Source organism: Pelecanus crispus, chromosome 13, assembly GCF_030463565.1.
Source record: "Pelecanus crispus isolate bPelCri1 chromosome 13, bPelCri1.pri, whole genome shotgun sequence".
Taxonomy (NCBI): Eukaryota; Metazoa; Chordata; class Aves; order Pelecaniformes; family Pelecanidae; genus Pelecanus; species Pelecanus crispus.
Window position 1 is genome coordinate 25080395 of NC_134655.1, and position 15442 is coordinate 25095836.

A 15442-nucleotide genomic window follows, 5' to 3' on the forward strand; every position below is an offset into this window, starting at 1 on the left:
GGCCCGGCCCGGCCCCGCCCGCTCCCCCGGGCACGCCCCGCAGCCCCGACGGCGGCCGGGCCGCCCCGCCCCGCCCCGCCCCTCCCCGCACCTGCGGGCCGCGCCCCGGCCCCGCGGGGCCCCACCACGGCGCGCAGCTGCCCGCCCGGCCCGCGCCCGCTGCCGGAGCCCCGCGGCCGGGTGAGGGCTCGGCCCCGCAGCGCGGCGAGGCCCGGTGAGGCGGGGGGCAGGCCCGGGGCGGCGGCACCTACCTGCCGGGTGGGGCGGGGCGGGGCGGGGCGGGGCGGGGCGGGGCGGGACGGGACGCGGCCCAGCCCGCCCGTCCCCGCCAGCGGGCGCTCCCCAGGGGCGCGGCGGCCCCTTTAAGGGCGGCCCGCGGCGTCACGCGGCCGCGCTCCCGCGGGAGCACAACAAGAGTCACGCTCGCGGCCGCCGGGCGGGGCGGGGCGGGGCGGGGCGGGCGAGTGGGCGGGGCCAGCCCGCGCGCACCAATGAGCGCGCTCTCCGCGCCGGAGGCTCCGCCCCGCGCCGCGCAGCCTCGCGGCCGCCGTTGCCCGCCCCGGCCGCTGCGGGAGAGCGCGGCCCGGCCCGGCCCGAGGATGCGGGAGGGGTCGGCGCTGCCCGGCGCCCCTGGCGCCGCCCCGGTGCCCGGCTTCCTGGCCAAGCTGTGGGCGCTGGTGGAGGACCCGCAGAGCGACGCTGTCATCTGCTGGAGCCGGGTGAGGGCGGCCCGCGGGGCGCGGGCCCGGCCGGGCTCCGCGGGGCGGGGAGTCGGGGCGGGCCGCGGGGGGCGGCGCGGCCGGGGAGCCCCGCGGCCGGGGCTCTTGAGGGCAGGGCGGGGAGCGGGGGGCGGCGGCTGGGGAGGGCCCCTCGCCTCCCCCGGCGGCCGGGGCGCCGCGGGCCCGGGCAGCGGCCGCCCCCGGGGCGGGTGACGGCGCGGCCGGAGCCGAAGCGGGGGAGCCACGGGGCCGGCGGGCGGGCGGGCCACGCGTGGGGCCCGGCGGGGCTGGCGGGGCGCGGGCGGCGGAAGCCGGGCGCGGTGCGCTCGGAGGGGCGACGCTGGGCGGAAAAGGCGCCTGAAGAAGCGGTGAACGTGTAATTCCCCCGTGCCGGGCTGGGGCGGAGCGGCTCCTTGGCCCCGGGCGCCTCCAGGCGAGGGCCGGTGCGGGGGCGCGCAGGCTGGCGGGCTCCTGGCACAAGCGCGGGCTTGGCGGCTCTCCCCGTCCTTCCCGAACCGTCAGCCCTCCGCTCCTCTCGGAGCCTCGGCCTTCACAGAGGCAAAGGCGAAAAGAAACGCAGGATTTCCCTTCTCTTTGTGAACAGCGTAAAAATGACACAAAGGCCTGCCCGCCTTGCAGCAGGCCGACGCTGCGAACGCGCGCATCGCGAAGCGCGTGTGTCGCGGTTGCCCGCTTTCGCCGCTGGCTCGTGGTCTCTCCGGTCTTCGTAACTGCAACACTGGTTATTTTTAGTGGTGACACAGTGCATGGAGTGGAAGAATCGCGTCAGGAGCTGGGCAAACTGACCACGGGAGATAACAGCCCTCTAGTGGCACCGGTTCCATCGTGCTGGGGCGGCGTGCGCCTTTCCTGCGCGCGGAGAGCGCGCATACGTGGGGTTTACAACGATTTTTCTTTGCATTAAGGTCAAAACTTCAGGGCTTTAAAAAAAAATCCCTCATTCAAGAGAAGTGTTCCGCGTAACTATCTTTTTGGATTCAAACTTGTTAGTATAGCCCCAAGTACTCAGGCGTGCTCGCACAGACAGTTCCCTTTGCCAAGCGTTTTGCCCTTCCCTTGTTGTAGAAACCATCTCTGTTGATTTATGGTCTTCGCTTGTGAGCATCGCCTTAGAAAAACTGCTTGTTCTCTAACTGTTAATTCTGCTTATTTCCTAGAATGGTGAGAACTTCTGCATTCTGGATGAGCAGAGGTTTGCCAAGGAGCTGCTCCCCAAGTACTTCAAACACAACAATATCTCCAGCTTCATACGACAGCTTAACATGTGTAAGCATCAGCTGCTCTTATCTATTCTTTCTGCCAAGTTCGTTGCTACTTGGCATCGATTTGAATTTCTTTAAACAAACCAATTGGCTTGGCAGGTCTTTCATCCCTGAAAACCCGAACTCTTGAGTTTGCTTGCAAAAGAAAAGAATAACAGTAGAGCCTGGCTTAGTCTTTGTCTTCAGTGTTTCAGCTCTGAGTCCTTTTAAGCAATGACCATAAAAATATTTGTTTCATGTGCTGGTACCTAAAGCTTGGGCAGAGTTCTCTGGGCTCCAGTGGCAGCGTTAATGGTAATGGTGACAGCAAACTTATGCATACCTAGAGGAACAAAGGCCATATCTACACCCATGCATCTAGTATATGAAAAAAATTGCCTAGAATATGCTGTTGCCTGCATTGCTGTGTTGAAACAAGATTAGTCACGCTGATGGACCGAGCTGGTCTAAGTTTCTCATTATGTTTTCTGCGCTGAACTTGTGAGCGTCATGTAGCGTCCATTGTATAACACATGTACAGCTTGTACAGGCTGGAGTGGGGTGGGCATTCAAAGATACAGTGCAATGTGCGGGGCTGCAGCACACAGCGGAAATAGTTGTTTTGCAGCAGATAGCTTATGGGCTGAGTGAACATACAAACTGCGTAGAAGACGGCTGTCTTGTTTAGAGTTTCCATTCAGAGTAAGGGAGAGGAGCTCTCTGTCCTTGCCCAGTAGGTTTGCCTGGTCTCTCTAGCTGAGGCCTATTTAGATTTTGCCAGACACGAGAGAGAAAGAATATGTTTGGCCTCTTGACACAGGGTGGATGCTGCTGTTTGTGCCAAGTGTTGAGACTCCATCACTTGAGTGTCAAAGGATAATGCAAACAAAAAATTGCCAGTTGCCTTGTAGCAAGGGTAAATGCTAAAATGCAAATATTCCTATGAAGACATGCAATGCAATGGCAGCCTCCTTTTCATGCTGGCCCTATCCTAGCTCCAAGTGAAGTTTTCTAACGATAGCGCTGTTGGGGCGCAGTGAAACTGGAATACATTAACTAGGTTAAAAACTTGAACGAGGAGAGATATGGATTGGCCTGTCAACTGTATTTTGCATCTACCCTGTGGTACTTGAAGCAGCGATGGAAATAGAGCTGGCAATGCCTTACTTCATGTGGGCAGTCTGGTACGGAGAAGGTACTCTGCGTGCATGTGCTTGCATAGGCTGAGCACTAACTTCCTTACTGCATTCTGTAGACCCTGGTGGCACGTGACAGCATTTGTTTTGATATGTAGTTGTCTGGGATTATAGGCACGAAGGGGAAGGTGCACCGTTCCGCTGCTCCCACTGGGACAAGATTTTATTCAAGATGTCCTAATAAATCTCATTTCTAACTAACTTCTGTGGTTGTTTGGACATTGCTGTCTTGCTTGCGGACCCTAGCTGGCCTCTGCCATGCATGCTGTTCATACGGCCTGCAAGGTCATTTGATGGTATTGTGGACCTGTTCTCTAGCTGTGAAGATGGGAGCAGTCAAATCATTGAGCACCAAAGAAAAGCTGCTTTGGCTGGTTTTCATAGTTTCTGCTCCCAGTAACTGTAGTGCTGTAGGTATTTTAGTAGCCTCAGGGTTTTCTTTGGCTATGTGTGTAACAGTCAGCTTTGCACTGAAAGAAATGACTCTTTTAATACCTCTCCACAGATGGTTTCAGGAAGGTGATTGCTCTGGAGAATGGTATGATTACAGCAGAGAAAAACTCAGTCATTGAGTTCCAGCACCCTTTCTTCAAGCAAGGGAAGGCACATTTACTGGAAAACATCAAGCGCAAGGTACTGTCTAAGCATGTATTTATTTTGTCATGAAAAGTAGCTTAGCGTGTCTGGGGGTTTCAAACACTTCACAGCCAACAAATTCCATGGAAACCAAAGTTGTGCATCATGATGCAAGCCTTTGTAACTCCCTCCTGAATGCCAGGCTAATGCTTGGCTTGGCCTCCTCATGCCAGCTCTTAGACAAAACACACCCTGCTGTTGTTTAGCAATGCACTGGAGTAGGACCACGTTCTTCGTAGCTGTCAAACTAGAGCCCTTTTTCCACAGAGAGTTCATATACACAACTACAGCTTAACGTGGTCTTTGATTCTGCCAGCATAGCCAAGTTGGAAAGAGTCACAAAGTGAAAGAAGTAAAAGAAAATACATGTCCGTTTGGTGCTCACTGAAAATTAGCAAGGGCATCAGTAATCAGTTCGTTTGGGCAAGTTTGCATAAATTGCATTGTTCCTCCAAAACAATGTTGCCACTAAGCTACATCTTCATTAGCACTTTTCAGTTTTCTTTTGTACATTCAGGCCTTGTCTGACCTGTTTCTGCACAGATATTTATCCTCTATTGGCACATTACAGCTCATAATATCCTGGCTGCCAGAGAAAGAGACTATCATGATACATCATGTTGACATTTGAACTGCAGAATCTTTTCTTTAGAATGTCATAATGTGCTAGCTACATTGCCCAAGTTAATAAAAGCACAGGGTAGGCTTGAGAGTCACAATTGTGTTTTGATTGATTATTCACTGAGCTGTCTCTGCTCAGGATCACAGTTGATCAAATATACTTGTACAGTTGCTTCTCTGACTCGGGCCTGTGCTCTTCCCAGATGCTGTAATCGCTGACTTGTCTTGGCTTGCACACCTTGCTTTCTGGTATTTTGGGGCAGTCAGCTGATGATGTTATGTATGGCACCATGTATCCCAGGAGCGTTGCACTGGGTGGAGTACTCCAGATGGAAAGACAAAAGCTCTAGTTAGAGCCAAGGACGTTCATATGAAACTGTTGGATAGGTTGGTGAAACATATTCTTTGTTGCACAGGAAATGTTAGTGATTTTTTGCAAAACGTCCATTAGTTTTTCTTGCTCTGTTACTGTCTGGGATGGAGTCATGTTTCAGTACTTGCTATAAACTGGATTTCAAGCCTCTGAAAGGAATGCACGTTTGAATGCAGGACTTCTGTTATTTACTCCCTTTTAGTGTTAGCTCTGCTGGCGTGCTTCAGTCTTGACATCCTTATCTAGTTAGAGACTCTGAAGAGAGCAATTCCTTGCACTTGGGCAGAATGTTTTAGTTTGGCCCTTTTTTTAGAGGCAGGCTGACTGCGTTTGAAATTTCCACCTGCTGTCTGCATCTTTTGGGTGCCTTCCCCACAGAGAGGTGGTATGCTGAAGAGCAATCAGACAGCCATGAATTTCATTTGTGATACAGCTCATGTACCTTAGCATAAGGTATTATCTGCAATGAATAGCAAAGCATCTAAAAGCAGAGAACTGCCAGGCCATTCAGTCCCTCCTTTGTAACACTGGATTATGTTAAGAAAGTGGTTGTTTCTATGGAGTGATTACATAACAACTATGTTCTGTTTCATCATGAAGTGATGGGATGTTAATTTATAACACCATAGGTCCATTTCTGACCATCCCATTCTCCTTTTGAAAAAACGGATCTGTGAGCCAGCCTGCATGGAAGTTATCTAGCACTTCAGCCGGCCAACCCCAGATGCTTTCACCTCCCTCTTGGAATTTAGTAGAATAATAGGAAAAATCATAGCATGTTGTAGGTTGGAAGGGACATCTGGTGGTTATCTGGTGCAACTCCATTTGGTTCAATTATGGTCAGTGTTTGGCTAAACCATTTTTAAAATGATGCCCACAAAACCTTGACATGTCATTCAGACATGCGATGTACCAGATCTATCTTCTTCAAAATCTTGAATTTTATGTTAGCCATCTATGCTAGCACCACAGAGAGAGTTGCTGAATGATTTGGAAGATTTTTCATATGGAAGTGTGGGGAGGAGAGAGTGAGCTTTTTGCTTTCTGATGACTCTTCTGCCGTTGTTTGAAGAGGTGGCATTCATGGATTCTTCTGCAGGCAGAAGAGCAGTTTGCACTCTGACCTTTTCTGGAGACAAGTCTCCATAATTTTGGAATGTCACTGAACAGAGAGGTAATAAAGGAAACAGCAATATGGGAATCTGCAATTCAGGTGGTGTGGGACAAATTTTCAAATTGAGTAGGATGCATCTAATTAGACACACACACACACGCACCCCCAGTAACTTAATGGAAATTTGTTAGTCCTGTGCTGGCAGGTTTACCCACACCTAAAAGGAATATGTTAATCCTGCTCTTACTCCACTATCAATTCTGTGCTTTGTTTTTCGTTGGTGTCTTACTCTTTGACACTAGAGGGCAAGCTGTCACCAGACCTGTCAGAGAGAACCCCCTAGGGAAGGCCATTTTCAGTGTAGTTTTTTATCATGAATTACAATGGTGAATCTACTGTCTACATGTACATCTGCTGTTTTCGTTGACATCTTGTTTTTTTCATACAGTCTAGGCTGTGCTAAGGATTGTCATCTATAGCGATTGCACTGTTTTGTGATACATAAGAATTGTAGTGTTACCTAATCTTTTAATGGAGTTTGTACCTGTTCTTCTACAGACTAACTACACTGTTCCTGTAGAAACAAGTATGCAAGACACTGTTCGTACTAAAGCATGTGTAACCTGATCCTATTTTAGGTATCTGCAGTAAGAACTGAGGATCTCAAGGTCTGTACGGAGGATTTGCACAAAGTACTCTCTGAAGTCCAGGAAATGAGAGAGCAGCAGAACAACATGGATGTCAGACTGGCTAACATGAAGAGGTAGACCCCCGTCTGTTTCAGAGGCACTTAGATGTTGAATGTTGCTTATATCTAATGGAGCTTGACTCTAAATGTGGGTTTCATTTGAACTGGAAACAGGTGAAGCTGTATTTTTTCCTAAGAATCCCCATTCCACCCCACACAACATTCTGAAACTTGTTTTTATAATTCAGTTACAGACCAGAGATTAAGACTGGGAGTTTGTTGACTATCTTGAGATTTCATTTTGGTTGCCATCACCTGCAGTAGTTGTTTAGGGCGATCAAAGCATTTCCTGTTCTAAACACAAAACAGGGTTAGATGCAGTGAGGGAGAATTAGTCTTTGGTTTTCTTTCTCGTTGGAAGTGGACTTTGCCCGTCCTCATCTCTGTTCCATCAGATCCTTTTTGCATAGGCACTGGTATTTCACTCAGATCATTGGTATGCAAGCAGGTATCAACCAAAGTTCAGGAGATGCCTTCACTCCACTCCCTCTGTTCCTTTTTTTAAAAAAAAAACAACCAACCAACCAAACAAACAAACAAAAAAATGCCTCAAGCACAAACTTTGAAACTGGTCTGAGGTGGTCTGTGTTACTCTCAGCCTGTTTCCAAACACCAAGTCTTTATTCGAAGGCTTTGAGGCTTTGAAGGAACACCTCAGATCAAGATTATTGGTGGAGCAGTAGAGGATGAGAACGTCCTTATTAGTGAGTGGTTTTGGTCCTGCCTGATGGAAAATGGAGTTAATTTAACCCAGAGTTTATACTAGTGGATCGGATTAACTGATTGTTAGTTATCCACAAAGGAATGTTGCCATTGGTCCTGCAAGGTGCTGTGAAAGTTTGAAAGCTGTAAAACTAAGGCATATAAAGTAAACTCTGTTCATCCTCTGTCTTCTAATTTATTCTGCATTGCAGAGAAAATAAGGCCCTGTGGAAAGAAGTGGCAGTTCTAAGGCAGAAGCACAGTCAACAACAGAAGCTGCTGTCTAAGGTACCATTGCAGCATCTTCAGTGCTACCATCCTTATTCCTGCCTCTGTGATACTTGCTGGCATTCTTTGCTTATGTAGAATGACAAATGACACAGAGCTGAACAGGCTATATTAATACAGCGTAAAGAAAATGTTCACAGTTCCTGAGTGTCCCAGAAGTAGCACAGCAAAGAACCACGAGCAAAATACTAAGGAAAAGTCATAGTAAAAAGGATTTCATTGTGTTTGAAATCTCAGTGAATCTTATTTGGAGAGAAATCAGTAAATCAAGCTGACCTGGGGTAAACGTGAGGCTGGAGGCAGTGCATGGTAACAGGAGCCTAAAACAAGAGATTGCAGGCACATGGAATGGAGTCTGTGAAAGCTCTTGGACCAAGACAGACTTAGACCACTCAAGAAGTCAACTTGGAACCCAGAAATGTGGGAGCTTCTGCACTGGAACAATTTTTCTCTGGTTTATCCCTCAGCTGTTTCTGGTCTGGAATCCTCTAGTGACTTGTGTTGTTATATTACGTTTGGGGGAAAAAAAAAAAAAAAACCATCCAAGGGGGATAATTTTTCAATGCCATTTGTAACTATCATTTTGGGTTTTAAGACATGAACACAAATGGATTTTTAATTTACCTATTAATTTCAATCACATAACTATGTAGTTTTGTAGTAAAATCTGAATTAATTTAATGTTAGGATTACTATGCTGACCACTTGGTTTTGGTTTTTTGTTTTTCCTTTTTAGATTCTTCAATTTATACTGAGTTTGATGCGAGGAAATTATATTGTTGGGGTCAAAAGAAAAAGGTAATTACTGGATAGGTCACAAATCAGTGTCAGATGTGAATTATAGGGATAAATCAGCTTCTAGAAGCAAGATACTTTTCCTAAGGTGTATGAAGAATATTTTTATCACTTGTATATTCAAATTTGAGCAAGCTGATGGAAGTTGAATAGAGCATGAAATAAAGATTTCCTCTTCTTTATCAGTAAAAAAATGGGTGGGAAGAGAATATACTACACATTTTAAATTTCAAAGGGCACAGTTATCAGAAATGGTAACTCTTTCAAAACGTGCAAGTGTGACTGACTTATCCAAAACAAAAGCCTGTTTAGAATGCAGCCTGTCTGCAGTATGCTTACGAAAAAACATCTCCAAAAGCCAGTTTTCTTAGAAGTGGAGGAATGATTGTCCTTACCGTTACTGCACGTATTTGGCATTGCTACAGCTTTTTACTGCGGAACTATATATTAAAGCTGTATTTTGTCTCAGGTCGCTAACGGATGCTGCAGGTGCTTCACCTTCCAAATACAGTCGTCAGTATGTTCGCATACCTGTGGAGAGTGGCCAAGCAGTAAGTCTTCCCGGGGAAGAGACAGTGGGTTGGACAGGATGATTTACAGTGGTCTTGAAGTCTTCCTTAGAACTATTAATACCCTAATCTTATAATCAAATGCACTCCATTTTGAAATGGGCAGCTTTAAAGCATTACTCTGTCTGTAAAATCATGCAAATCAGTACAACTAGTCAAAGGTGAAAGCTGAACAGGAAGGAGAAGCTGCAAGAAGAATGGAGCTTCAACATCAAAAAAAGTCAGACCTTTTGGTTTACTCATTCTGTTTGCTGTATCCTGCAGATGGCTTTTTCTGAACACAATGCAGATGATGAGGATGGAAATGGTACAGGTCTCATCATTCGAGATATCACTGATACCCTGGAAAACGCCACCGATGGTCTCCTTGCTGTGGCACACACAAGTGGCAAAGCCAGGTATGTTTAAAGGATGTGGAAGTATTCATGCTTAGGTTGTTAATTAGGTAGTTATGTTAGTGTAAGTGATCATATGAATTCTGGGAAACAGCCTTTCTGAATTTTTATTTTATTTGTGCATGACAGGCCTGTTTGTAGGCTGTCTCTTCTACTGCATGTAGCGTTGGTCATGGTCAGCAAAGCTTTTTCAGAGCTCGTGTCTCTTCAGGAGTGCCTGAAGGCCTATCAAGCTGATTGGCACTTGAAGTTTAATTTGCTGAGGCTTTTCTGTCTATTCAACAAATAAGCACATACTTAACTTTTCAACTGAACAGGGACCTGTATCCATATCCAAAATGTATATATGTTACTAATAAACAAACCAAGATGTAGTTTTATCTCTAGTTTCAGTACTATTCTCGCTAATGTTATGCTAAGCGTAACTGAAGGGAAGGCATTCTTTTGTGTGGCATCACATTCTTGTGAAAACCCATTTAGTTGTTAGCATCCAGAGTGAAATATGGACCAATTTGGAATCTTTTCTTTCCAGAGACACAGTGTTATTCCATATACTATTTTGCTGCTTTTGGCCTGGCAAGATGGGGTCTTTTGCTCTGATAACATGCTACCTGTAATAAGAGATTCTTCATCTGCCTTTAGGAAGGCACTTCTCTTCTTTTTCTAAAGACCAGTTGGTTGTTTGAACCTTTGACTGGCTTGGCCTTATTAGGTATTAAGATTTGAGATACTGAACTTGAAATGAGTAGTAATATAGTTAATGAATTCCCTGTGTGTTGTTTCTCTTTGGGTCATATTTTAGAGAGACACAGGCAGCTTTGGATCCTGGCTTACCTATTTGTCAAGTATCGCAGCCAAATGAGTTAAATTGTGCAGAACCTATCCCACCAGTTCATGTAAACGATGTCAACAAATCCAGTGAAACAGGCAATGTTGCTGTGGAACTCCATTCTGCACAGCCTAATGCTCTGGAAGACCCCGTGTCAGTGATTGACTCCATCTTGAATGAGAACAACTCTGGAAGCCAAAATGATCCTTTACTGGACAGGTATTAACCTGTTTCTGGAAACCGTTATCCTGTCGTCATCTTTTGGGATCTTGTCAGAGTTTTGGAGGATGTGTTTAGCAAAACATAGTGAATTAGCTTTTTAAATGTCATTGGTGAACTGAATTTTCAGTTAGTAGGTCTTGAAAACGACAAGTGTTAGCATCATACCGTAAAAGCAGGGCAAGTTCATCTGCTACATCTCTGATAATGAGTGTGTCTGTCTTCTGATGCGTCAGTCTGAGGGTTGGTGAGGTCGAGTGTCACAGCAGCCCTTGTATCGCCAACTCCTGGCACTAGCACGTGCTGCCGAACAGCAGATCAAGGGTAGTGATTTCAGGAGGGCACCGGGTGCTGCTTTGTTTCTCAGGGCTGGCCATGGATTTGTATCGGTGGTAGTCTGATGCTGTTTCGCTGTTGTTTCCTTTCTTTGCCCCTCTTTTTTGCAAAGGATTGTTTGCCGTGTGCATTGTCAGATCAGAGTCGCCCCTGGGATCAAAATCATGTGGGCTGTGGTTTCACGCTCAGCGGCACTGCTGCTTGAGCAGTTCCCAGCTCTGCGCTGGCCCCTGAGCTTTACCAGTGCAGGTATTTGTGCGGCTGCAGGGTGAGCTGGATCAAGGAACAAACTTTAGTTCTTTCTCCTGATGGCTCTTCTGCTGTGGTTAACTTCAGGTAGGAAATACTGAGACGATGTGTCACAGCACGCGGTGTAATCTGAAGGCCCTGTAGTATCTTACCTCATTGGCACCGCGAAATGCGGGGCAATGCTTTGGAACTGCCTGTTGCTTGTAGCTAAGTATTCCAGCGTAGGAGGTAGCTTGCCGCAGTGAGAAGTTCAGTACTGGCACCGTGCATGCAGCTTCCTTTCCGCTTCATTCACTGTCCCTTGTATCCTGCCCATTGTCCTTGGAAACATGTACAACTTGGCAACAACCTGATGTTTCAGAATAGGTAGTGTTTCTTCAGATCCAGATTACTTCCAGCCCTTTGCTTATCATTTATTTTCCCCAGGTGAAAGCCATCAGACCTTAGTTTAAACAGGTATTGGTATATAGGCTGGGGTCTGAGAACATTCAAAAGACTCTAAGATGATGGAGGGAGTAGGTATGGAAGGAGGAACTGCTTTTTGATACGATAGCTGCTGTTCTACTTGCTGTTCAGATAGTCTTCCTTGTACCTGTCCTTCAAAGAGTTGGACTGTGAAAAGTGATGCAGGAACGCAGTTTCATTCATTTGGCAATAAGCTGTTCTGGACTGTGAGCAGCCTAGGCTGGCTCTCATCTTGCCCCACAGCTGTAATAACCGAGAGGTTAGCAGATCATTTCTAAGAGTTTTTCCTGCCTTGTGGAGCAAAAGAAGGCCCCAGCTGCCGACTGGTTCTTACAGTACTATATCATTTTGTCTTTTTAGAGAAGAAATTCAGGATTTTCTTAATTGCATTGATGCCAGCCTTGAAGAGCTTCAAGCAATGTTATCTGGGAAGCAGTATAACTTTGGTTCTGAAGCTTTCAGTGATGTGAGTGTCTTTTTACTTTTTCTGATTTCTGAAAAACACTGATTAGGTTGCATTATGAAATTTTACTGGTTTATTCCATGTTGTAATGGGCAAGAGGGGGGAAGATCCTGAAAAGCAAATAGTTACGGATAGAATGATACATGGTCATTCTAGGAGTCTAACAATGTACAAGGTAACGTTGAGAGCCTTTTTCGGATCAAACAGTATTTCTGTTATGTATAACTCAAGGGCGGGGGGGGGAAGGAAAAAATTGGACTCTCTTCTCCTTCTCAAGCCTTTGTCGGATATCATCACATCCTGATAATGTGTTTGATTGTGCATTATGATAGGGGATGAAACTCAGCCATATAACTGGAATCACTGGGAAATACGGTGTCCTTTTCTTCTCCTGTGACCTCAGTTTCTGCCACAGGTTGAAAGTATATTGCTGTAAGCCTGCGGAGGAACCGCCTTCCCTGTGCTTCCATGAATGGAGCTGTGTGCTGGATCCCACTGTCCTTTTGGGAGTTCTCTGAAGTTTTAAGAACCTTATTACATGACATATGGGGTTTTTTTATTTTCAGACACTTAATCCTGAGCTGCCAGCCCTGGATATGAGCGTGATGGAAACTTCCCCTGGGATGGAAAATGTAAGAATAAGAGTTGCTTCTATGATGGGGAGGGCTAATATGATGTTGAGTGCTAAATTTTGACTGATGCAGTTTGAGGGTAGGGACTAGATTGATAGCACAGGATAAAACTGCCATTTTATCTAGTGCTGCTGACTTAATGTTTTCAGTCATCACTGTTGGCATATATGAATTTAAGAGCATTCTCAAGATGATTTCAAGTCTTATGTTCCTAGCTGCAGTAATACATTCAGTGAGCTGATTTAAACTCTCACTTTGCTTTGAATAACATGTTCTTTGCTTTCTGAATACAGCTGAGAACATAAGGAAGAGGCAAACAAACTGGTGTCTGTTGAATCAGCTGTCTGTATTGAGGATTTTTTTTTCCCATCTATTACTTCTGTTTCTTCTGTTTAGAATGAGGAGGGTAGAAAATCTTGTCTTTTTTTGGTCTAAATGTGAGAACAGTTTCTTGGCTTGTTTCTCCTAGCCTCAGGGATTCCCATGATGTCTTTTAACCAAGTAATAACTAGGTCTGGGGTTATAGTTCAGATGAGATTGTGTGTCTTCAGTCTGCCTGAAGACTGAAGGAAAAGTACTGAGTGAAAAATATGATGTGATATACTGTATTCATTCTGAACACGGCTGTATGGACTTGCCTTGAAGACATAACAAAAGTTCAGTGCAAATTTACTTCTCGCTTGGTCCAGTTCCTAAAACTGACTCATGTTTAAAAAAAAAACCAAACACCACCACCTTGCAAGTGTCATTTATCTTGTAGTCCTGAAATAGTATTTAAACTAGAACTTCCCAATCATAAGAGCTTAGACCACAATTGAGTTAAAATGCAGCTGTGTTCAAGCAGTGCTTGCAAAATTTAATTGTATTGATGAAATCATGTTTAACAGTGTTATTCCAGCAAGACAGACTATAATAAAGCTTCTGGTTTGGAAGGCAAAATAAATATTTGCTAGTCAGAAGCTTGTTTGGCTTTAGTAAGTTAAGTTTGTCTGTATTTCACCGTGCTGCCTTCTGTAGAGCTCCTGTTTGCTGGCCCTCATGTGCAACAGTGGGCTCACTGGTCAAGTGTTTCATTTCTCCTGCCTCCTCCTTTCACCTTTAATTTTGTTAACCAGTCAGTAAAGACTTGGATTTTTTTGTTGTTGTTAAGCATTCTGTCTTCCTCTGTCCATTTTGCTTCAGATTGCAAACTTGGCAGAGAGCACTGAAGATCTGGGAGCGAGTGAGAGAGAAACAGCAGGAAGCAAAGGTGGGCAGGAAGGAACAGAGAGCTATGACAGCTCCAAACTCTTCCAAAACTTGTGTGTTGAAATGGAATTTTTGTAGCCCGTAATATGGTTTATCTTCTTCTTTGGTCTGGGCTTAAAATTTTTGTGAAGACTGGAATGTTTCACTGATCTTGATGAAGCTGTGCCTCAATCTTAAGAGGCCCCATCCTATGCCCTATGTTGGTGTTGACCATTTCCTTTTTCTTATCCGTGACAGTGTCACAATAGGGAACAGAACTGCAAACGTCACAGTGGAAGTATCTCCTGTATGGGCTACGACCCCCACAAATGCAGTGCTACTCATTTTGCTACTTCAGTGTTGCCATTGCATGCCGTATGTATTAGGGGCTTGAAGTGTGCTTCAGATACTGACCTTAACAGCCACAGGAGCCTTAGCTCCCCTCTTGCAGCTGTGGATGTAGTCTGTCAGAGCTCAGCTGTATGGTTTCCTTTAGTGAACCAAGTTTTGAAGCAGCCTCTCCAGTTTTCCTTGTCTTGAATAAGAGCCTTCGCTTATGTGCCACAGGAGCCTGGAGTTTAAACTGTTTGTTTCCCCTCAGATATGCAGCTGATACAGTACAGGGCCAATCCTCTGCTTTCGTTGTTTGAAGAACTACCTTCAAGTGAAGCTGCAGGGAAGATAGAGGATCCGAAAGACCTTCTACTGCCGCCCTTGGAGGAGAAACCGGCCCTTCATCCTCCGTCAGGTACTGAAACTGTCCTGCCGCTAGCAGCTCCAGCGAGCCAGGCTGAGTCTCTGGATGCTCTGGGAATGGGTGATCCACCTCTCCTCTCAGAAGACGGGAATGGAGAGTATAAACTGTTCCCACTTTTGCTCCTCAGTCCTGTTGCTAACTTCATAGAAGAGGCCTCTGAGATAGAAACTTCTTGAACTCGTATAACATCCGTAACTGGTTTAGTGATGTGAAGTAGACAACAAAGAAATGGATGGGCAAGGAGTTTGACCTGTCTCACCTGCTTCCTGGGTGTCATATTCTGTACAGACAAAAGAAAGTTCTCTTTCTACGAGTAAAGAGCACATCTGGGAAAACTGAAGACAAGGTCAAAACAAGAGCGGGTGGGAGTGAAGGCACCGGGCAGAAGGGAAGAACAACCTCCTTGTAAACATACCGCACTGTATTCTGTAACTTTGTCAGATGTCCTTACTGCAAAAGGAAATCTGTTTGTATCCTGTCTGTAAAGTTTGGCTGGGTTTTTTTGGGTTTTTCGTTTGTTTGGTTGTTTTTTATTAGCTGGATAGTAATGTGCTGTGTAATATTTTAAACACGGATTTTACCCTTTCTGACAGCCTGTTTTAATAGGTGGCTTGTCTACTGTTTGGAATTAAGATTTTTTTTAAAAAAAAATTTTGTTTTTAATTTGAGATTTCTTTTTTGATAGTTTGTGGCTACAATTGTTTGCATCTGCTTAGATCACTTTCGTACTCCTAGATTTGCTCCTAGGTACAGGGAACATTTTTTCCTATGGAAAATTACATTTTAACTGTGGACTATTACTTTTTAACATGCTAACGCACATCCATTGCCACGGATTGTAGGTGTT

General features: G+C 45.7%; 1 protein-coding gene across 1 annotated transcript; it reads left to right on the forward strand.

The window, feature by feature from the left end:
- The first annotated feature begins 599 nt into the window (after positions 1–599).
- LOC104028832 (heat shock factor protein 3) lies at positions 600–15075 on the forward strand. The gene is made up of 13 exons (XM_075720411.1): positions 600–719; positions 1898–2006; positions 3683–3810; positions 6560–6684; positions 7584–7659; positions 8396–8457; positions 8924–9005; positions 9288–9421; positions 10221–10466; positions 11877–11982; positions 12546–12611; positions 13794–13860; positions 14440–15075. Exons 1-13 carry the CDS (start codon positions 600–602, stop codon positions 14769–14771), a joined length of 1653 nt encoding a protein of 550 aa, XP_075576526.1. The 3' UTR covers positions 14772–15075.
- Positions 15076–15442: the final 367 nt, after the last annotated feature.

Coding starts and splice junctions, on each gene's coding strand:
- LOC104028832 (XM_075720411.1), top strand. CDS start 600: ATGCGGGAGGGGTCGGCGCTGCCCGGCGCCCCTGGCGCCGCCCCGGTG. Junction 720..1,897: donor CTGTCATCTGCTGGAGCCGG/GTGAGGGCGGCC, acceptor CTTATTTCCTAG/AATGGTGAGAACTTCTGCAT. Junction 8,458..8,923: donor GTTGGGGTCAAAAGAAAAAG/GTAATTACTGGA, acceptor ATTTTGTCTCAG/GTCGCTAACGGATGCTGCAG.